General features: G+C 35.3%; 1 protein-coding gene across 3 annotated transcripts in view; it reads right to left on the minus strand.

Annotated features, from left to right (window-relative positions):
• Positions 1–24,783, minus strand: part of CSMD3 (CUB and Sushi multiple domains 3) — a 1,242,212-nt gene that overhangs the window by 367,915 nt on the left and 849,514 nt on the right. For all 3 annotated transcript variants that reach the window (XM_042973241.1, XM_042973240.1, XM_042973239.1), the window contains 2 exons: positions 19,622–19,837; positions 17,760–17,948 (listed from right to left, as the gene is read on the minus strand). In XM_042973241.1, coding sequence (XP_042829175.1) covers positions 17,760–17,948; positions 19,622–19,837 — 405 coding nt within the window. The remainder of the gene's footprint in view (positions 1–17,759; positions 17,949–19,621; positions 19,838–24,783) is intronic.

Consider the following 24,783-nt stretch of genomic DNA (forward strand, 5'->3'; position numbering starts at 1 on the left):
ACTAATAGACTTTGGACATGACTTGCTATTTGCATGAGAAACAACAAGAGGGGCAGGTGGCAGTGGGAGAGTGGTATAACTGAAGACGTTAAATGACACAAGAAAACAACTGAAAAAATCCAGAACATGGAAGACTTTACATGACAACTGGCCCAGTCTCTTCAAAAAAGTCATCTTACAGAATAAATAAATAAATAAATAAATAAGAAACTAAAAGAATCATAACATGTAAGCATGAAGCTGAATTTGGATTTTAATTTTGGAAAAGAAATAGCTATAAAAGACATGTGGGGGAAACCTGGGAGAAATTTGAAGATAGACTGGATGTTAAATGATTCCAGCCATAGTAATGATGTTATGTTTATCCAGGGGGATGACCTTATTTATAGAACTGCCTATGAAAATATTCTGGAGAGAAATATCTGATGTCTGCAATGTACTTTAAAATCTTGCAGAAAGAAAAATATAAAAATACATATCGCAAAATCATAATCATTGTGCAACTTTGATGGTACCTATATGGATGTCTTTGGGGCATATGTGAAAATGTTTATCATAAAAAGTTGGAGGAGAAAAATTCTTGACTTAACCTTTTCCCCCATCTACCGCTTCACTCTACAGATCTTCTTAGTGAAAATTCTCACAAGAGTTCTCTAAATTCACTCTGCAATTCCCCTCCCATTTTCTTGAACTTACACCCCTGCACTTCACTAAGACTGCATTTGTCAGGTTCATCAGTGATTTTCACATCGTTACGTATATTTGATCCCTTCATCTAACTTAACCCGTGGGCAGGCAACATTAAGGGAAGGTTTACTCCTTTCTCCTTGAAATTTTTCTTCCCTTAGCCTCTAGGACATCAGTCTCTTAACCCATCAGTTAACCTTACCCCATGTTACAGATTTCTCTTTCTCAATTCCTTTGCTGGTTCTTATCTCCCAGATTTCTAAACATTGGTGAGGCCCAGGGCTTGGCTTTTTTTTTCAGTCTTCACTTCCTCCCTTGCTTATCTCATCCAAACTCATGGCTTGCAGTCGCATCTATATGCTGAAAACCTGTAAATTTTTTCTCAGCCTGGACCTCTCCCATAATTTCCAGATTGTGTATGCAGTTGGAATCTTCTTCTGGCTGGAGCCTGGAGACCATGCCACAGAAGGGGTGGGTATTTCTCCTTATTCTCTCTCTGCGGTATACTCAAGAGGAGTATACACGAAACCCAACACCTAAATATATAAAATGGCATAGTGTGTTCTGGAATAGTCCATTCTCTTGGAATAGTCTGTGGTCGGGATATGAGATAAAAGCAGTGGAAGAGAATATAAAAGAGGAGTTCTGTGAATTCTGACCAGGAAGCCAAGAATCTGCCTCTGATTTGGAGATGTTATACTAAATTGATTCCAGGCCTTGGGATCTTACTAGGCAATAACTGCTGTTGCATGTAATGTGAACACATTAAGGGGGAGTTTATAATCAAACATCCTGAAGATCTCTAACACAAATAATCTTTGGTACTTAAAAGTGCCCCCTCCTCTCCCATTTTACTGCTTTGCCCCATGAGCTTACGTAAAGGGTACTAAAACACTTTCCTGATGGATTTCCCTAATTTCAGCAGAGCAAACTCAAGCTAAGGAAACTCAGATCTGTCATCCATACATGGAAATATTGGAAAGATCTCGTAAACTGTAAATCTGACTATATTTTTTCTTTGCTTAAAACATCTTCATGGGTCTCAATTGCTCCTTAAAATACCATATAAGATTCTCCATCATTCAAATGCTGTCTGCTTCTCATTTTGTCCAGCCCCATTCTGTTGCGCAAGCAATGATGAATGCTATATTCAGTGTCAGCTTTCCTGAAGACAGGGTAGGCCTTCTAATTTGGTCTGTATGCAAAAGAATGAATTTAAGCTCCTTCATATTGAATTCATAGGGCCTCTTTATAACAGTGTAAAAGTCAGGCAATGAGCATTGTGTTATCTTGGGCGCACAGCTATCTAAGTGAAATAACTACTCTGTATTTCATTGGTCTTATCTGTAAAAGGGAGATGATAATAATGCTTTTTGTGCATGATACTTGTTGAGAAGATTGAATGGGTTAATATATATAAATCACTTGGCAGAGTGCCTGGCCATAGTAAAAACTCAGTAAATCTAAATATTTAAAAAAAATTACTTCTCTATTTTACAAATGAGACAGTTGGTTAAATATCTTATCCAACTTGCAACAGATGGGGGTCAGAGGGGTTAAATATCTTGTCCAACTCACCACAACCACTAAATTGTGAAGCCATGATTTGACCCTAGGGGGTGTTTTTTCCCAAGTCCAGACGCTGTACCATATGGAATATTACAGGGCTGCTGCTTATTAATATATCAATTCTAATAAAACACATAGTCAGGTTTCTGAACAACACAGAAAAATGTGTGAAATAAGAACTATCTATCATCGTAGGAAATGTGGCCTTCACGAATTGATTAAAACCCAGAAAGAAGAAAGTGTTAGCTACATATTGACTACAGCTATAATTGAACTGGGACTCAGAAAAGAGCTACGAAAAAGCCAAAACAGATTTGTGGACAAATTAATTTTACCTGTTTGACTTATGTTATATCCTTTGCCTAGGGGGTTATCTCCACCTTTTCTACTTGGTAAAATCCAGCTCATTTCCACAAATATATCATTTTTTGAGAAGCTATTGTCTATCCTTCCTGGGGAAAAAAAAAGTTACTCCACTTTGCTATATTATGGGGTTTATTTCCCATTCTCATATTATGATGTCATAATTAGTCTAAAGTGTTTATTTCCCATTACAATAGAGGAGACCCCTGATGAGAAAGCATTTGTTATATATTTTTACCTTTGACAACCAAACTCAAGGCTCACTAAATATCTGTTGCACTGGATTAATTTTTTAAGTTTTTGTTTGTTTTGTTTTGTTTTTTAGAGAGAGAGAGACAGAAATTGATTTTTTGTTAAGCAATAGAATAGATAGCATACTAAGTCCATCAATGTATTCTAGTAAAATAATTGTTGATATCATCTTTGTTATGTCACCATTACCTAGAACATCATGCCAACCATTATTGTCAAACTAAGTTTGACAAACTTATGAATATATAGATGAGAATGAATGAATGAATGAATGAAGAATAAATTTCAAAGAGCTGAGTTTTAGAGATGCCCAGAGCTAAGATATCAGAGAGCTTAATGACAGAAGAACCCTGATCCATTAATATGAACAACACTTATTTTAGGGAGTGGCGGAAACATATTCCTAAAGAAGAAAAAAATCATGTGCTATAGACATTAAGATTTTTGGAAGTTTTCCATGTTACATCATTACCTATGTACAAAGAAAAGAATAATTCTAACCCTAGCTAGATCATATCACAGCATTTATTGAAATTTGATTCTTGTTATTTTTTAACATTTCTATGGTCAATGTATGTAACTTGCATAACATGTCTTTTAATGGCCTTCAAAATTTGAGAGTGAATTAAATATATCATAGAAATACTTATCCAGAAAGTTCAGTAGACAAATTCAAGGAAAACTTCTTTGGCAAATTCCATAATTTTAAATTTAGCCCCCAAACCATTCTTTTTTTTCCCCCTGAAGAAAATAAAAACAAGTGATTTTCACAGAATGACAATATTATTCTCGGTCATTAATGCAATTGTGGAAAAATTCAAATAAACAATGAAGAATTTGGACTACAAGATCTGGAAGATAGATGAATCTGTGTTTACTTGCTGTGACACTTAATGGGAACCACTTTGCCTTTCTGAGCATTGCATTCTCAATACAGGAAGTAGAAATAGGAATATGTACCTAATATGATTACCATAAGAAGTTAATAAGAGAAAAACCTCATAGTACCAGGCATGCCGCCATGTACATGATAAGCACTCAACAACATTATTTCTCTTCTCTCTCCATTATAGCTTTTGGCAGACTACTAAAAGGCTGAAATTTTTTTAAAGATATGATTTCCATTTTGAGGGTATTTGGCTTTGACTAACCAACAACTCACAACTCCCTTCATGTTCACTAAGCCTCAGAAATTTGCATGTTGTCTTTATTCCAATTTATTCTTTTCAGGTTTTCTTTGTACGTTTATTTTTTTTTTCCACTTCTGTGAGAAAGATTGTGAGATCAATAAATGACATATAATCAAATGAAGCCATAACAGGAGAAGGGATCAGAAAAAGAGAAAAAAAATAACAAAACATCATAGAGTCAATGATGATATTCTTGAAATTGTGCCTGAGGAAAAAAACCTGTAATGGCACGTTAATGTTTTTCCAAGGTCACAAGAAAATGTGGACTGAAATGAACCTCACTACATTATTCTCTTTATCAGTGCATCTCAACCTTTTGTCTTAACTCCACACACCTGAGGGTAATGCATACCATCATAGTGATCATGGTTGATTATTGTACTCATCTTACTTCATGGGCAAGAGTGGTGGGGCTGGAAGTGGGTAGGAGAAGAGAGGCTCTTACCAGTAGAGTGGAGCGCTTTTCAGTTTTACAAAACTCAGCAGATAGTTTTTATTAGCCCTCACATAGTAGGAAGAGGGCAGGGTGCCTTTTAAACCACCATGGAGCAACATCAAATGAATATGTATTAGATGAATAAAGGAATTTGGGATTAGGTAGCATACACAGCCTAGATCATAATCTGAGTTTTTCTACTAAGTTTCCAAGTAGAAAAAGATACAACTTGGTTTTCTTTCTACAGAAGGGGCAGCCATATGGTGGTGAACACCTTGTATGGTGTTTCACCCAGGCAAATGACAAAAAGTGGTTTAGAATACCATGATTGGACATGTGGGAAATTATTTTACATTATTAGAAAAACAGAACAATATCTTTAAAAAAAAATCTAAACTTTTCAAAAATACACAAAACTCAGGATTTCTTTCAGAAAGTAGTGATCGGATTCAGTTGAGATTCCAAGTTTAAAGGATTGGAAAAGGTTAATATTTTCTATCTGCAGAACTCTATAGCCAAGCATAATAAAATATCAATGAGTGCAAATTCAGAAAGGTACAGTAAAATGCATGAAATAAAAACTATCCATCACCTTTTGAAACACAGTCTTTGTAGACTGATTAAAACACATGAAGAAAGAAATGTTACCTATGCACTGAGCATACCAATAATTGAACTGGGATTCAAAAGGAGCTACCAAGAGTACTGGAGTACAATGCAGAGTAGAAAAACGGCTTATAGCCAGAAATTTAGTTTGTAGGAGGGTTAGTAATCCCTTAACTCCTTTTCTCTAAAACACCTGCTTGAAGGGCAATATTTAAAATCTGCAAAAAAAATCCAAAAGCCCGAAGTTCATTTTTCTCTGTTTTCTCAGTAATTCACCTTGACATTTTTTAATGATTGCCAAGCCACTGTTTATTAAATAAGTACACTCTTTCAAACCTGACTTATACGTCCCTTCTTGATTCTGGATTTAACTTATGATGCTTATTTTATAACATTATATTATTTCCATGGCAACTGTCTTGGTGTAATAAACAAAGGAAGATGACTTCAGCTGCTTTGTCCTGTGAAGGAGCTGGATTTGAGATCGGAAAGCTTGAGCTGAAGAGAAAACAGCTAAACAACAGAAATAATGGTGAAACGATGACATTTATTTTACTGCACACCCTTGATGAGGGGGTGAATGCATTTACTATGCAAAATAATCACAGTCTTACTCTCCTGGACTCATGCTAAACCTACCCCAATTAGTGCCACTGAACTTAAGGCTGATTGGTTCTTTAGTACAATGCACTGCTCTTAATTGATAGCCCTGGTCTGTTCCAATGTTCTTTTGTCTGTTTTCAAAGCTCTACGTACATCTGAACATATCTTAGCTAAGTACATTACCAGACGACAAATAATAAAACCATTTATTAGGAATCAACCTCTGTACTAATGGCATGCATAGTTTTTGCTATTATTTTCATTAGGAGGTTGAAATGGGGAGAAGAAATTTATACACCATATACGCAAAATGAATAGACATGATGACTTTATAAAAACATAGAATTAGAAGTAATTTTAAAATCTATTTGCCTAATGTGACAATGACCTTTCCTCCCGGTTTCAAAAGGCTTTTAGGTACTGTTGGTCTATTGCAACTTCAATTAAATCCTACCCTCTCCTGAGACATGGCATCAAAATCTAATTCAGTTACAAGTAGCAATAACATTTAATTATCTCCTCCAGTTATCTACACTGCCAAATGATAGTATTTCCTGAGAGCCACAGATGTCACTGTTGTAAGCAAGAACCGGTTTGGGGACACGTACAGAATATGATCACACTGGCTTACTTAATGCTTTTATTCTTTACGGTTCATATTTACATATAGCAAAAAATCTGCTCCCAATCTAACCTGCTTCACATGAAATATCGTTTGGATATACTCCTCCGGAAAATTACTTCACCTCCCTGTGCCTCGGGATCTTCACTGAAACCCCATAAGACCATGCTAGGCATATGGTAAACACACAGCAAATATTAGCTTTTATTATTATGTCAGGTAAAATATTTCTTATCTGGCACTGATATGAACCATAGGCCAGTCACCTTCGAATTAAGTAAAAATATATTAGGCTAAAAACTAAAATTAGTTTGTCTTATAACAAAGTTGATGAATTTCGTACTTTTGGGTTAATATTAGCATTTATTTTTCTTTAACACACTCTTCAGAGCTCTAACCATATCCCTTTTTTTAAAAATCATACGTCCTATTATGTCTAGGTTAAATTTATTAGATACAGACGATGGAAGAATATGCTTGACGTATTTCTTAACTTGGGCACATTCTCCAGAAAATGAGGAGATCACTTAGAGGTTGCACAGAAAGCAAGTTCCCCTGGTACTTTGGTGATTCTTGCTGGTATGAGACCCTCAATTTTGCAACTGCCTTACGGACATGTCCCTAGAATTTAGGTCCAGTAAATACTTCACTTTTTGCCCCTCTTCTGTAACTCATCTTTCTCTAAAGAAGTCTGTGTGTCCTCTATTTAAAACCAAAACTAACTTATCTTCTAATTTTCTAATTAGCAGGCAGATTTTGGCTTACAAATATATAGTCAGAGCATGAGGACATATAAGGGAAATAAAGTGTTTTTAGGAGTCTGATATTTTAAGTCCTCATAAAATTAAAAAAAAAAAAAAAAACGTCCAAAGAATTTGAGACTCTAATAACATAGAAGATCATTTCAATGCGAGTCACCAATATGGATAGGTCATAGTCTACTTTGGTTTAGTTGGTTCATGATGATCATGTAGTGTATTAACTTTATACTCTCTTACAATATTTTTAAAGATTCTTTCTAGGCTTATTTGAGAGAGAGAGACAGAGAGTGTGTAGGAATGGGGCAGAGAGAATTCTAAGCAGGCTCCACGCTGTCAGGGCAGGGCCTGCCGCAGGGCTCAAGCTCACAAACCCTGAGATAATGACCTGAGCTGAGATCAAAAGTTGGACGCTTAACCAACTGAGGCACTCAGACACCCCAACTTTATACTCTCTTATAAATTTTGTTTAATGTTTATTTATTTTTGAGAGAGAGAGAGATTGAGGCAGAGAAAGAGAGAGAGAGAGAGAGAGAGAGAGAGAGAGAGAGAGAGAGAGAAGAGACAGAATCTGAAGCAGCTCCAGGCTCTGAACTGTCAGCACAGAGCCTGACACGGGGCTCGAACTCAGGAACCACAAGATCATGACCTGAGCCAAAATCAGACACCCAACCAACTGAGCCACCCAGGCACCCCTCCACTCTCTTACAAAGAATGAATGAGCACCTGTAGTATGTCCGTTTATGGTAGACACACAGAGGTACAAAGATAACTAAGATACAGACTCCATCTTTAAGGGGCTCACAGTCATGAGATGAAACGGTATGCATTCACTTGCCGAACTCAGTATAATCGAGTAAGCTTAGATGTGTATCTGCTAACAAGCCAGTTAGATTAAAAAAGGCTCTCTGTAAATCTATTTGTTTATAAATCCCAAATGAATTATAAAAGTTTAAGTTCACAGTCCTCTATGCAGCTCTGTTAAACAGGACATGTGCATTGCTTCTTTTCGTTCTTGTGGATACTGAGTTTTTCTAACAGGTACATTTTTCTTTCTCTCTTTTCATTTTGTTGAAAATAATTGCCAGTTATTCCTTTCTTGAGCTCTGAATTTCACTACATATTGCGGAAGGATTTATTACATATACACGTAAAAGACTCAACAGGTCCTCACCATTTTCAATTTTTATAAATTTATCTTTTTTGTTTCTATCATAATTATAAGCTTTCCCTTAGTAGTCTTTTTGGGCGTCATCATTGTTGGTCGGTTAGTTGATTTACTTATTAAACTTGAGAGGTTGTGTGTTAATGTCTGCACAGCAAATGAATTATAGACTAGGAAGCAGTGTGATGGTCCAGGCTGAAATGGCAATTAGAGTCCCTTATTTGTGTTAGGCTGAATACAGTACCTCTGAAGTAGAGCTTTGTTCATATAAATTAAAGTTAGTGAGTTTAAAATGCAAAAAAATAAAGGAGCTTTGGCTATAATATATTCATTTCTTTATCAACTCAACAAATTTACTGAAAGCTTTCTATATGCTAAACACTGCTGTAGATAAAAAGGTAATTCAATACAGCATTATGAAACCTAGAAAGGGGAAATACAAAAATAAAGCTCATGAAACCTGTAGTAAGGACATCTCACACATACTTTGAAGGTCAGGAAGGCTTCATATCAGGATGGATAAATAAAGTATGCCTGAAGAACAAATTGGTTAGGCCAAATTATGGAATGAGGATGCGAGTAAGAGGATAACATTCAGAATTAATTTTAGGGGCAATGGAGAACAGTGGAGGTGGAGGACAGAAGAATTTTAAATGAGAGAGTGACATCATCGAATTTGTATCATAGGAAGTTCATTCTACATCTACTATTTGGGGAAGAGAGAAAAGAATGGAGACTAGAGTCTGTTACAATAATACAGGTAAGTAATGATAGACAATGGTGTCTTGATCTATGGTAGGATGATAGGAATGGAAGTTCAATAGATTAAAAAGCAAAGCCTTCTCCAGCTACTAAAGAACACTTTCAGTGCTTTCTCACTATACCTTTGCATGCACCGTCTTAGAGGTAAATTATTTATTTGCTTGTGCCAATACAGGTGAAAGTTTGATCATTTGCATGCATTAGAACCTCAACATGTTCTTAACATCTTAACGTATAGAAACTGCTTGGCATGTTTGGTAATGGCCTGTAGCATTGTGTGGCCGTATTCCAGAATGCATACGGAAGAATGACTCTAGAAGACACTAAGGCCCACCCAAGAAAGGACTTAAGGGATTTCAACCTTTTCCAAAAGGCAATGGGAAATCAGTGATTTATGTAGGGAACAGATCTGATCTGATCTTTCTTATTTTTTTAATGTTTTTATTTATTTTTGAGACAGAGAGAGACAGAGCGTGAGCAGGGGAGGGGCAGAGAGAGAGGGAGACACAGAATCCGAAGCAGGCTCCAGGCTCTGAGCTGTCAGCACAGAGCCCGACATGGGGCTCGAACTCACAGACTGTGAGATCACGACCTGAGCTGAAGTCGGACGCTCAACTGACTGAGCCACCCAGGCGCCCCTATAATCTGATCTAAGGATAACTGGTGAGAACAGACTTTAGGGTGAACTTCCAATAATACCCATCTCCTGGCATTTATTTATGTCTTAGTGCAATCCTTCCCCTTGAGTTGAATGGGACCTGTAACTTGCTTCTCATTACTCCTGTGACTACATTTCATTATATAAAACTGAATCTTGCTAGTGACTCACTACAGGGACTCTCCCTGTTAGCTTGATGAAGGAAGTGGTCACATTGGAGAAGTCCACATGGCAAGGAACTGTAGACAGCCTCTAGGAACTGAGCGAAGAACTGAATTTCTCAGTCCTTTAACTACAAGGAACCAATTACATCCAGCAACATTGTGCGCTTGGAAAAGAATCCTGAACCTCGGGTCGGAACTCAGTCAACACCTTGGTTGGAGATTGTAAGACGCAAAGAAGAGGACCCAGTTCAGCTGTGCGAAGACTCCCCACCCACAGAAACCATGAGAAAGTACATGTGTTGTTTTAAGCTCCTAAATTTGTGGTAATTTGTTACTTGTCAATAAAAACAAATATAAATAACAGGGTTACTGAAGATAAATTAGATGAAATTTGGAAACAGAAAATCCAATTAGAAGAGATAATACGATGGGATTATATATATAATTGCTATGATGTGAGCATTGGAATCAGAAAGAGCTCATTTTAAGCTCTTTATAAAGTTAGGCAATTAATCTAGCTACTTTATAAAGTGGGAAAATAATATTCTCTCAAATGGTTTTTACAAGGAATATGTAAAAGAAAAAACTATATATAGTCTAACACAATGCCTAGCACACATTCTAACTGTGCTATTATGTTATTCTTTACGAGGACCAATGAATGAGAGCTGGTCTGGAATAATGAGAGCGAAAACAGAAATGGCGGTAAGTTTGAGCAACAGCTTTAGGTGGTAGGTCTTAGTGATGATTCCAATATGGATTGAGAGAAAGAGAGGGGGGTGGTGAAAGATGACACAATTTCTAGGTTGGATGCCTGGCTGAGAATGATGCCATAACTGAAATAAAGAGTGCAGAAGGAAGAACTGATTTGGCTGAGGAGATAATGAGTTCTGTTTGGCATGTGAAGTCAATGTGCCCGTGGGAGGACATCCATATGGAGAGGTCCAGTGTACAGCTGGGAATGCAGACTTGGTACTCAGATCTGGGTATATAGGAGGTCTTGGAGATAGTTTTATGTTATCCACAAATTACATCAGTGTTCACACACACACACACACACACACACACACACGCCCCGTCCTAATCTTTCTGGAGAAACATGAGACATCTTTTCTTTTAGAAATAAGTAAATTACGTGCTAGTTTAATAAGCAGAACCCATAATTAAAAAAATAGAGAATAGGGAAAGATTTTTTTTTAATTTCCTTAGAGATGAATGATGAGTAGTAAATTCCCAAATGCAAGAGGGATATTTAAGTTGACTCAGCTTGGCCCATCTGTTGCAGAGGTTAGCAAACTATGGCCCTAGGGCCACATCCAGCTTACCGCCTGCTTTTGTAAGTAAATTTCTATTAGAACACAGGCACACCTATTCATTTATATATTGTCTATTGCTGCTTTTAGGACACGCAGGCAAAATTTAGTTGTTGTGACCACAAGCTGTAAAGCCCAATATATTTTCTACCTGGTACTTTACAGAAAAAATGTTTGCTCACCCCTGGTCTGCTCCATTAAAAAAAAAAAAAAGGGGGCGCCTGGGTGGCGCAGTCGGTTAAGCGTCCGACTTCAGCCAGGTCATGATCTCGCGGTCCGTGAGTTCGAGCCCCGCGTCGGGCTCTGGGCTGATGGCTCGGAGCCTGGAGCCTGTTTCTGATTCTGTGTCTCCCTCTCTCTCTGCCCCTCCCCCGTTCATGCTCTGTCTCTCTCTGTCCCAAAAATAAATAAAAAACGTTGAAAAAAAATTAAAAAAAAAAAAAAAAAAGGTAGTATTCCAAAAGAGTACATCAGTACATAATACTAAAGAAATGCCATCTGGAATATCATAGCACTGGTCTAAAAAGTTCAAGACTTGGTTTCTGGCATAATCTTCCACTCATTACTTATAATTTTTCCAGGTACCATTTTCTCAGCTGTTAAATATCAATAATACCTCCTTGACTTGCTTTGTAAGGTCACAAGCAAGTAACTCAAAAACAAACAAACAAACCAAAGTGTAAAGCAATGAACAAGTATAAGTCAATGTTACGTATTTTTACATTGTCAAGAAATCAATGCACCCAGTCATAATTATACCAGAAAATATAAATATACATTTGGGTATATAATTTACCAAGAAACTTTCTATCTAATATTTTCTGCTATCTTTACCAGAAATATTCGGGTTGAGTAGAACTCATATTGGTACCATTCTTTGTCGAAGAGAGAAGCATAGAAAATTAAGGCATTTGCTTAAAGTCAGTCAGCTAATTAATAGTAGCATCTGAAAGCCAGGGAGGTCTCTTAATACTAGTTTGCTTTCTACATGGCTATATATCTACAGCACTGGCTAACTTGAGTGATTATATATAGGCTTCTTTTAGAGAGAGACAGAGAGCAGAGAGCATCTGCAAATGGGGGAGAGGGGCAGAGGGAGGGGGAGAGAACTCAAAGCAGGCTCCATACTTAGCACAGAGTCCTACGTGGGGCTCGATCCCACAACCCCGGAAACATGACCTGAGCTGAAATCAAAAGTCAGATGCTCAACTGACTGAGCCACCCAAACTTCCCTAATTTTTAGAATTTTTTTAACGTTAAAATAGTTCTAGATTTACAGAGATGTTACAGTGATAATAAAGTTCCCATATATGCTGTACACTGTTTCCACTGTTAACATTCATTTTTAAACTAAATAACAAATAACAAGCAGAATATATGATCTAAAAAGTCAGAAAAGTGAGAAAAATGAGTAGATATGTAATACAGAGTTATCATTTTTCTCATTTGACATATGATTAAAGAAAGATGTTGTTACTTGTCCAAGGTCAAATAAAAAAAATCAATGACACGTAAAATTAGAAATAGAAGTAGATGTGTTAAATGGGGGGACTGTGAGGATGAATGAATTAATGTTTTTAAAATGATTTCAAAATGCGTGGGCTTCTTAAAATGTGTGGACTCCTGCTTAAAGACAAGTCATTACTAACACTGAACTTGCTAATCTACTTTCCAAAACAATCTGTTCTTTCATTAACTCCTTGTTTATTTGCAACATGACCTGGCATGATTTCTGGTATATTTGGAGGCTGAATAAGAATATGCAAGTTTTTTCTTGATTTAGAAAGATGATAATGGAAATTCCAGTGTTCTTTGTCACGTGAACTTTAGAAAAGGAAATCTGGTACTCATTTCTTGACCGGAAACAGGACAGTGTTTCTTATTTCAAAGTAATAAATTCTCTTAATACTTTTTATTTTTATTTTTACTTTTTTGCTTTTGGACATTTTGTTGCCACTTAAAAAGATGGCCAGATTACCCTTTTCAATAGAGACACGGTTCTCCAGGATAATCACTTAAATATAAAATATGTTCACTGAAATATCATTTTACCTGCTGATTATTTTTATCTCTTCCAAAATGTAAACGTAGTTATGGGTATACCTTTTTTTTTAAGATAAAAGTTTCATCTTGATCTTTCAATAGGAAATAAGATTGTATGTGTGAAATACCTAGCTTCTGATAGCACATTAAACTTTTTCATCTCCTTTTCTTCTCTTTTCTCTCCTGCTGGTTCATAAAAATCAAGAGTTGCAGGTGCAAGAAGAAGAAACAGGTTGGTTGAGCAAGGGTCATGTGTTGAAGTGTTAGGTTACTTACATGTCTGTTATTGCTTACAGCTATATGCTGTCTTGCACCATAGATGTGATTCTCCACATTTTACATCTGAGAAAACTTGGCAGGAAAGAGATCTGAACAGCTTCCCAAAGGTCACACAGCTTAGGAAAGGCTGGAGTGTAAATATTAACTATGTGCTGGTAATGGGGACCACTTCTTAGGGAGAAAAATCCCTGCTTCTGCACTTTAATGCTCTCAATTTCTATGAAGATTCTTCTCTTGCCTCTACAAATTCCCCTGCACGTAAGTAATCCCTGATAAATGGGTCGTGGTCAAAGAAGCTTCCTCTGATTAAAATAGAAGACAACGTAACGAGTTCTCCAAAGCCATGTATCCACTATAATTAAGAGCAGATTTCCTCCCAACTTTATTGAAACCTCCAGTCAAAGACAGCAGTGTGCTACTCTGAACTGAGTGCAAGCCTGGGACTCAGAACATTCTGACAGCCATGGCTCGGACTGTAAGTTTGTGTTTTTTATACACATTGTATCTTCATAATAAAACAGGTACATTAAATCTACTTTCACGGCATTGATGGATTTTTGGAATGAGACGCTACATGATATAATCCTTTATAGATTGTGAAGACCATATTATGGTGTTATTATATTTTAGTGGTTACAATATCACCTTAAAACATAAATACAGAGGTTACTCAGAAAAACTAGTTAAGTGAAAATGTTATTTATTACTTGTCTAACATCCACAACTAAGGTAATTTTTACTAAACCCTACCAATAGAAACTGAAAGACACCAAGCAATTAATACACTAAACAAAAAATCAAAATTAAACATATACCAAGTTTCTGTAATTAGTTTTGAATATCAGTTGCTTTACTGTCCAAAAAGTCAGACCCCTTCTTACATAACTTATATAAGAAATATATATATATATATATATACACATATATACATATATATATACATATATATATAAATCATTTTAGTAAATGTTAGTATTAGCTTTCCATTTGATGTAACATTTGAAACCTTATCTATGGTTTGTTCTGGGAATGTATCCATCATTTGCAACCTTGTGCCAGGGAAAGACCATTTAGATTCCAAAAAACTGAAACAGAAGCAAAGTTTTGGAATACAATCTATTTATAATTTGGCCACTATCTATAACATAGGCTTTCTATGAGGTTGATAATGCTAAGGACTAAACAATAGTTTTTAAGCAAGTATGGACTAGAGAATTGGCATGAGAGATAAAATGAAAAGTACAAAAAATCTAAAAAGAAACAAAAACTGTCCAAATAAATGAGAATTGGTAAAATTGGGTCTGTTCATATGAATACTTACAAATAATTTGCATTTTATGTGACGAAAGACTGTGAACTTTGAAAAGATAACAAAATACGAAATATATACATATGCATACATGGAACCAGAAATACAAAAAGGAACACATTTCTTTTAAAGCACAGGCAGAGTAGTGAAGAAAAGTTAAAAGAAAACTGGAGAAGTAAAGTTTTTAAAAGTCATTTAATTTGAAGGAATATTTCTCCCCATCTTGTAACTTAAATGTATACCTACAGTGGAATTTATTAAAGTCAATAGGCTTAACTGTAAATTTCAATAAGCTTAAAAGCAAGCACAGCTTATTTGAAAGTGGGGGGAAAATTCCCATGGCAATAATTTGCTTTCTAAATTTGTCCACAGGTTGATTTTATTCATCCTTCCCATTAAAGATTTAGGCGCAAATAAACCTAGTCTCAAAGAAATACTTTAATAAAACAAAAACTAACTTAAAGTTATTTTTTTGCAAAGTCAGATTTTCATAACTCCATTTATTAAAGTTTATTGTAAATATGAACTAAACCTTAAAAATATACACACAAACAATGTCTTAACCTGTGTAACAGCCTGCCTGGTATGTATTTGATACTTTGAGAGAAAATATTAACTCTGCCTTAGAGTCCTTAAGGAGTCCTTCAAGATTCGCCTTTGCCTGGACCCTTTTGAGATAAAACCACCTAGTGAGAAAAAGCTGGATTTTAGAATATGAAAAACTTCATACAAATCCTTACATCTGCCACTTACGAACTTGAGGATCTTGGGCAAGTTATCTAAAATCTCTAAGGCTAAGATTACTCTGATGAAAAATGGCGGTGGGAGGGAGGATAATAATAGCAGGATTTGAGTAAGGATTAAATGAGATAACTATATATGAAAGAGCCTAATAGACCCACATAAATGTTAGCGTTTTATAAAATGGGATTTCTTCCCTACTATAATCGGTTTTATAAACTAGACTGATAGGCTGGATAGATAGCAGAGTATACTCAATACAGTAAGTGTTATAATAACATCTAAATTCTGAATCCTTCCTATTTTCCTGGGATTATATTAGGTGTCTGACTGGCATGGCTAATCTCTTAATCCTCATAACTAACTCATAACAATGAACTAGGTACCACTGTTGTAACCATTTTACAGATGAAAAAAAAAAATGAAGTTTAGAGGAGTGAATTAACCCAGAAGAAATCTTTTACCTTTTATAAAAAAAAAAAAGAATTAATCCAATATCAAATGACCGCCATCTAAACCCACACACTCAATAGACCTCACTTGAACTATTCCCAAGGTTCTCATTAAGTGCCCTTTGAAAATATGCACATCAGCCAAAAAATTAAAATGGGGGAAATTCAGGTAAAGAGGGGAATTCCAAATCTGGCAATAGCAGGAAAAAAAAAAATAACAACAAAACAAATGAAACCAGAAAGATTGCACGGTACATAGCTTTCTGAAAAGATTCTCTGAGAATGTGCTCATCGCCTCCCAACTTCAAGCCTCTGTGGTTGTTTGTGCTATTTCTATAAAAGCCTAGGATTTAAAAAATTTTTTCATCTGTTATATATCATCTTGTCCGTTATATAACCCACAGAGGCTGTGAAAACAATCTCATCACTATAAAAGCCTTCAGACCCACATTAACCTGGAAGATCATATTTTTCTTACTCGATTTGGGGACCCACAGGAACTCCCACATTTCGTGTACTCGATAATATATTGAGTAACTCATAGAGGGCATCTTGTTCATTCTCTTTTTCATCTTTGGGGTGTTTTGCTTGCATAGAAAAGACAAGGTCTTGAACCATAGATCAAAACTCTAACACTTTGCCTAAAGTGGTAGCATATTCTAACTTATATCGATCTGCGACCACAATTACATTTACAATTAAAGTAAATTCAAATTAAATGCTTTTGAGAGTTTTAAAAGCTTTATAAAATAATTATAAAATGACCATTTGTATCTAGTTCTGTCATCAAAGCAAATACTGACAACTAGAGAATGGCTAATGACCCGAAGAAATTTTTGCCTCCTTCTTTCCTACTTTAAGTAGGAAATGACTTAAGTCTTAATCAAAAGTCCTTCAGGGGCGCCCAGGTGGCTCAGTTTGTTAAGCATCCAACTTCAGCTCAGGTCATGATCTCACGGTTTGTGGGTTCCAGCCCCTCATTGGGCTCTGCGCTGACAGCTCAGAGCCTGGAGCCTTTTCTGGATTCTGTCTCTGTCTCTCTCTGCCCCTCCCCCACTCATGCTGTGTCTCTGTCTCAAAAATAAACAAAACATTAAAAAAAAGAAGTCCCTCATTTTACCTATGGAAAAATCTTTTTTTTTCTTTTCATCAGTTAAAATATTAATTTTCAAAGGTTGGTGTGGGTGGTGGCTCCAAACTGCAATACCGTAACTATTGTTATGCTTTATTTCACAATATAAAATGAATTGCCAGCTTAATTCATTGATCATAATAGAGTAATTATATAGATTGTACATATTGAGTCAATACATGCCTTGATAGCCCTCAAATTATCTATTATTTATTTGCCATATTTTCTTTCACGATCATCTTTCATGAATGTGAATCCTAAATTACAAAATATCACCACAACTTCAGTTGTAAGCCATGGGAAATCATCTCTCAATAGAATAGAAGAATGAAATGTTCTGTAAGTTCTCAAAATACGATTCTCTTTCTCTCATCTATCCTCTTCTATCAGCTATCTATCAATCATCTATTTATATATCTATTGATTCCTTTTCCCCTTCATCTGAAAACAAATTTAGAAGCATGGTCGCTTAAATGGAGCAGTTGAGAAGTTAACTGAGGTACACCAGATTGCCAAGTGGAAAAACAAATAGAAATAACCGATATGAAATAAATGAAGAAATTCAGCAGATCATAAAAGAACAAAGGGTGTATAACCATGCAACTCCATGGACAGTGACTCACATACAAGCAAATGAAAGCAGCTGACCACGTACCCACACACCTTGGCAGAGGTGCACTCCACACCCGTCGGCCACCACCAAGACAGATGATCTCTGACGTCCCTTCCAGGCGGTAACCTGATGAGCATGAGAAGGTCAAAGTGTCACCAACCCCAAAGCTGAACCCGATTCGGTTACCATATTGAGGAATTCCAGGATCTTCACAAGGTTCGAGGTTATATTCTGTAAATTAGATGGAGAGAAGGACGAAGAAAATGATAGTATTCACTTTTAAGGATATATCGCTGTTGTTTGCAAACTGGATGCTCCCGGGCTTAGTCAGACATTTAATAAGTGAAGCATGCTAATGACACACATACTTTTCTTCTTTTGTGAAAGATCTAATAGCTTAATAAATACTTTTATGTGTGAAATTCAATATAAATGAGAAAATGTCACCTTCCGAGTGATAAATTGAAAATGTAGCTATTTATCTCCTATTCTTTTCTCTGCGTTAGAAACATTTCCATTTCACTGATTTTGACTTATAATAATAGCATAAGAGATGCATATTTTCAAACACAAAATAACATTTTGGATGAGATCATTTGCACTTTTGAAATGCATTTTACTTAATGGTTTTAATCTAAATGACAAAGGCTCTTCGCCTCTCCTCTACAAAGAGTTCTATTAATCCATATTCTGAAAAACACAGGGCTTCAAAAGGCAATGGTTTATGTAAGACTGAAATGCCCACATGCTGAAAATTGTTACATTATAGATTTATATAAAACAATTTCTGCCAGCAATGAATGAACATCATGAAAATGAACAGCTGAACACTCTTCAAGGTATAACAGAGTAGAGTTGATTAAACAACAATATTATAATTTATATGCCATTCTAAGAAGAAGTAGCTTATCTAAAAATATTCCCAGGGTATGCACTTACCTTGTAATTTCAATGGAGAACAAAAGGGATTATTCCATGTTGATGTATTATTCTATTGTTTTAAAAATGTATTTGGATATACTTTTAACATTCTAGGTTAAAATTGATTATGCTCATATACTATTCATTACAGAATACCTTAATTATTTTAGAAGTATTTCCATGCAAATACTAGAGTAAGAACTGAAAACAAGGTTAGCATTTGTGTGATTTTATGTATATACATTATATAATAAATATATATAATTATAATATTACAATTTTAATTTTAGCAAGTGGACATAAGATTTACTTATTAATATCTCTGTATTCAGAAATAACTACTTGCCTCATTATTCCATTCACTAGAAAGTGGAACTCTAACTGATACAAAACTTTTTATTCACTTTGGTTGTACAAATTTTTTTCCTGGATTCCAAATTATAATGTTGTCTCTAGATGAGGTTATTCTAGAATAGAGGGATAACCACATTAATTTTTTCTAGATCATCTGTTTCCAAATCATTAAATTGAGTTTACCTTAATCTTGGCCTGTAAACCATGCCTTTTCTAAGACACATAAAAAATAGAATATCACTGGTTTAATTCATATTCATTTGAGTCTAACTAAAATATATATTTGGATTTCCATTTTAAGTTCACTAAGCATTTTAGCTACTTTTGCCCTCTGTTAGAATTTTGTAGGAATGCAAGTTAAAGAAATGTAATTAATCTACTTAGAGTTTCTAGCAATTCATTCATTTATTTATTTAGCTTTTGTTTAAAGGTTCTCTTAAATGTACTACTATAGACAATCTTCAAAGTATTTCAAACTTCCCTTAAAATTTATTGATAGAGATTTGTTTCCCCCTGCTCCATCTTGGCTGTCATTTTTCGCTCTCTGTCTTGCCATACCTAAATTATGCGCATACTTTAAAAAAACTGACTTTGTTACAAAAGCTTTTTTAATTGGTCTATTTTCTTACCAGAGAATGTAATATTGAATCCTTCATATGATATTGAAAAATCTGAAATGAAGCGCAATTGAGCTCTGAAATTTCCATAGAGACCAGCATTGATTGTTGAAGGAAGTTCTGAACCAGTAAGGCGTGCCAGTGGTTGGGTAAAACTACCATTCTCTGTGATCAGTAAATAGTCGTGATGGTCTTCCAAATGGAAGGTGTGAAAATTGAACTGCACACCTATTAAGAAACAGGAAAATTAGACTCACAAAGTATATCGGTAAAACACAGGAAGTTACCAAACTAACTAAAACCAGGACTTGCCTTGTAATTAAATTCTCTGAAAATGAAAAGCACTGCTATAAAATATTCCAAGTGTATCATCTAATAAAATCTTTTTTTTTTCCTTTTAGCTTTCTTATAAGACATGTAGTGAGTCATGTTTTGGAAACTGCTTGGAAATAAAATTTAAAAATCAATGCCTGAAAAGAAATCACCTGAGTTTTCTGAAAATATCAAGGAAAATTCATATGCTTTATTGATATAGAAGTGCAGCTTTCTGGCAAATACTTTACATGTCTCCTTCAATTCCTTCTGCAATCTCCTCAAACAACACAAAAACAGTGCTTAGTGATACAACACACAACTTCCGAAGATGCTTAACTCTAGAAGACAAATATATAGCAGGCATAGGGAGAAACTGTTGAATGAATATAATGACTATTTTTCACACACTTCAACCTGTGTGTATAACATACTGAAAATTACACATATAATTGTTCAGATCCCTGAAATTCACAAACTAAACTCATTTGTTGCAAATACAACTAGATCAATAGACACAACATTACCACCAGCAGAGCCTCTTTGGTGAAACTTTTCTATCACTTCGCTTTGCCAAAAGTAACCACTCACTCAACTTCTAGTAGCATAGGCTAATTTTGCTGCCTTATATAAATGTTTTGTAGTTTATATAATGGATTCATATAACATATACTCTTCTGGGTCTGAGTTTTACTCAACATGAGGTATGTGAGATCCATCTCTATTTTTGCATGTGGTTGTGAGTTATTTATTTTCAGTCATATATAGTATGGCATTTAATTTTGTGAAGACACCATATTCATTTATCTGTTCAACATTTGATGGTCATTTAGGTACTTTGTGTTTTAGCATGAATGCAGATGGTGTTGTGAATTTTCAAGTATGTCTTCTGAAGAAGATCTGTTTCTGTTGGGGACATAGCTAGGAGTGGAAATAAATACTGGGTCATGCCCCATTACTGGGTCATCAACAGTAGTTCTAATAGATACTGCTTTAAAAAGTGGCTGTGTCAATTTACATTTCCATTGCCAAATCTGGTTGCTTTGTATCTTTGTCAATAGTTCATTTTTTTCTCATTCGTTCCATTCTGATGAGTATGGTGTGGCATTGCCTTGCGGTCTTACGTGAGTTTTCAATGATATTGTCTAAAATAGATGTTAAGGACTGACAGTTATACACACACCCACACAAAACCCTCCTATTGTGGGGTAAGGTACTATGTGAAATAAAGTATGACTACTACATTCATCTTTCCCTTGAAGTATTTTTTTTTAAGTTAACCAAAAAAAAAAAAAATCATTAAAATATGTATTAAAAAATCCCAAAACCCAGAGTATGATAAGTAACATTCTTTAATATTATTCATTGACACTGTAGCTCAAAATGCTGAATATGCTTCCACTCTTCATTGCTTTAAAAAAAAAAGGATATAAAATGAGACCAAATACACCGAAAACATAAGCAATTATAAGACAAGGTTATTATTGTATAATGGGCCAGTGATTTGGATTTGGAAAAGATTTGAAATATACAACAATATTATTTTTCAAACTCTTTTTAAATATGTAAGTTGTTTTTTTTCCTCTCCACAATGAGCAGGAATCTAAGAGCCCTCATAGAAGGAGTCCAGAAATTGAGTCAGTCGTTGAAATGTTCTTCAGTATAAAAGTGGTAATTGGCCCTAGCTAGATGCAAATAAAAATGTTGCGTGTAGGTATGGCAAGGAGACAATGCTTTGCCATCTAGAGTAATTGTTATCTATATTTATAAAACAACATAAAAGTTGAAATTTAGATAAGTCAATTTGACATTTACTATGGAATAAAACTAAGAAAAACTAGAGAATAGGAAAGTAGATGGACAAATGACAAGAAAAATGTTTTTTTGCACATAACATATATTTTTAGAAAAATGTATTTACTCTCATATGCACTAAGTTAATATGTGGGAAAATTAAACATTTTGTTAGATGACGGTATTAAGAAGCCCATTGTTGAGTGTAACCTTGCCTTTCTAAGACTTACTTTTTTCATTTGTAAAATGGTGTTCTAGGGTTGACTTTAAGTGTAAATGAGCCAATATATGGGGATGGCTTGACACAGTGCTTTGCACAGAAGAAGGGCTCAGCAGATGTTAGCTATTGTTATTATTCAACATGAGAGCTGATTGTTTTTTTTTTTTTTTGTCACTCCATCCTAGCCAGCCACTTTATAAAAGGAAACTTCTATTTGTCAGATTATGATTTAAACAATAAAATCTATTTTTATTACTTCACAACAAGGTAAGACCTTCAAAATTCTGCTAAAGGTCAATGAATCCAAGTAAGAAAATGGTACTGAGAGACTCCTATACCATAGGCATTACCGAATATAAAGATTTAGAAGACCGTGAATAACTCCTGGTCTATCTGAGGGAAAGTTCAAACATTCTGCTAAGTACTATAAAGGTGATTAATATAAGTCAGGACAGGAGGATAGAAACAGAAGTAACCCACTTGTCAGAAGGGTCAGCAGAGGCTTCCGAAGGCAAGGAATCTCAGAAATGAGCAGAATTTTGTAGAGGAGCAGCTCAAGGATAGATATTACAGGAAGAAGGGGCAGATAGGTAAGGACACACAATCTTAATAGAGCAGTGGGTATTTGAGGAGTAGTGAGGACAAGCCAGTGGTTTCAACATCATAGTATCTTCTCAGAAAAGTGATCATTAAAGAAGGTTTATGAAGGCAATTACTGTTACAGACATAATGGGAAAGATTTGGGCTTAAAATCAAAATATCATGAATATCTAAATTTCAGTTATAGTTATGTCACCAACCATGACATTGACGGTGTCATTTAGACTCATGTGTGTCTTTTTTCTGATCCTTAAGTTTTTAAGATTGGATTAGACTGTGCTTTATCTAGTGACAAATCTACCTTTAAAAGCTCAAGGTTTTTTTGTTTTGTTTTGTTTGTTTTGTTTGTTTTGTTTTGAATATAGTCCTCCACCATCCCCACCTCAGATCTCTAGTGGACTAGAACACGTAATTAATGTTTATTTATTTATTTATTTATTTGAGAGAGAGAGAGAGACAGACAGACAGAATGCGAGCAGGGGAGGGACAGAAAGAGGGGAACACAGAATGTGAAGCAGGCTCCAGGCTCCGAGCTGTCAGCACAGAGCCCAACGTGGGGCTCGAACCCATGAGCCGTGAGATCACGACCTGAGCTGAAGTTGGAGGCTTAACCAACTAAGTCACCCAGGCGCCCCTAGAACACATAATTAGCATCTTGATTTCTGAAATATGTCTAAGGAAAATCTCTTATGGTATCATTGTAAATAAGGAGCAATATAGGCTGGATGATACTATGGTTAACTGAATTTGAAACAACTGTTTGTATTTGAACACCTTGACTTAGTGTTAAGTGGTGAAGGGGTTACTGATGGTATGTTTGAAGTATCTTATATCTTAAATATTTAGATACTTAGATCTGTTCTAGTCAAGATTGTATAAACCCCTAAAGTCCTGATGATCATGATTATTTAAGAAAATTCTAGCAATAGATATAAATATAAATAAAATGTAAGTTGTTTCAAAACGATCTCACAAAAACTCTGGATAAAGACTAATATGATAAAATATAAGTGGGGTAAACATAAAAGCTTCAACTGCCCTCCACTAGGGCTATTGAATCGGGATAAAGGTTAAGGAGTCATTTCAAGGTTAAGCAAATGGAAGAGATATAAGCAAAACAAACAAAAACAAACAAACAAAAAACAGGATTATGGGGAGTGGTGATGAAGACATATAAATGACAATGAAATATATAAATATAGGTAGGGAGGTAATGTGCTTTCAGAAAAAAGAGCACTTGATGTGGAGTCATAGGATGTATATTCAAGTTCTTTGTCCAACCTTCACAGGCACCTTGGCTTTGAGTGTATAATAAATAACCTAGTCTAGTGAGTTCAGATTCTTGTCTATAAAATACAAATAACACCTACATGACTTCACAAGGTGTTTGCAAGATTCTACTGATCCTTGATAAAATCAATTCTTAAAAAAAGGGCTTGCACTGAAGATCGAAAAAAAATCAACTGTACAAATACACAATTTTAGGATTTGGGCTTTAAATGAGTATTATGATGTAACAGCAAAAAATTAACAAAAACATGGATGGGCTTCATTAATGGAAAACATTTCTGGAGTTAAATAATGCCATATTGTGTTTTCTTCTGGAAAAACACATTTTGGAAGGATGTTGATATCTCTGGATATCAATAAACTGGAAGACATCCAGAGAATGGTGATTAGAATGGCAATGGCAATGAAAATATCTTGTGATAAAAAATTGAAGGAAGTGAGGTCTGGGAAGAAGACCCTGGGATAAAGGTTTTCTTGATCATGATCGCATGATCATGGGGGCAGCAGACATGAAAACATCATGGGCACAGTCAAGTGACTTGGTGTGTTGCAGAGTTAGGGTGGAGAAAGGATGAGGTTGTTGTTTGGGTTGATTTGTCTAACTCCAGAGGGCAGAACAGGGATAACAGTTGCAGAATAATTTTCAAACATTTAGAATTGTACAAAAATTGAGCAAATTTTCCCAAGAAAGAAGTTTCCTGTCGACATAAGTGTCAATATCAGGCCAGTTCATCATCTTTCTGGAACACTATAGAAAGTGGTATACTAGGTGACAGGTTACACTGTATTACCTTGACAATTCTTCCCAACTTTAAGAGATTATCCTTCATATAACTTTGGTTACCCTTTGGAGTAGTTGTACTTCTAACAAATTTTGTTGGCTCTTAAAGGAAAGCATCTAAATCTGCATTTCTTGCCATGTAAATACAGATTTAATTAACACTTGCAACCTGTGAAG

This window comes from Panthera tigris, chromosome F2 (genome assembly GCF_018350195.1).
Source record: "Panthera tigris isolate Pti1 chromosome F2, P.tigris_Pti1_mat1.1, whole genome shotgun sequence".
In the NCBI taxonomy this organism is placed as follows: Eukaryota; Metazoa; Chordata; class Mammalia; order Carnivora; family Felidae; genus Panthera; species Panthera tigris.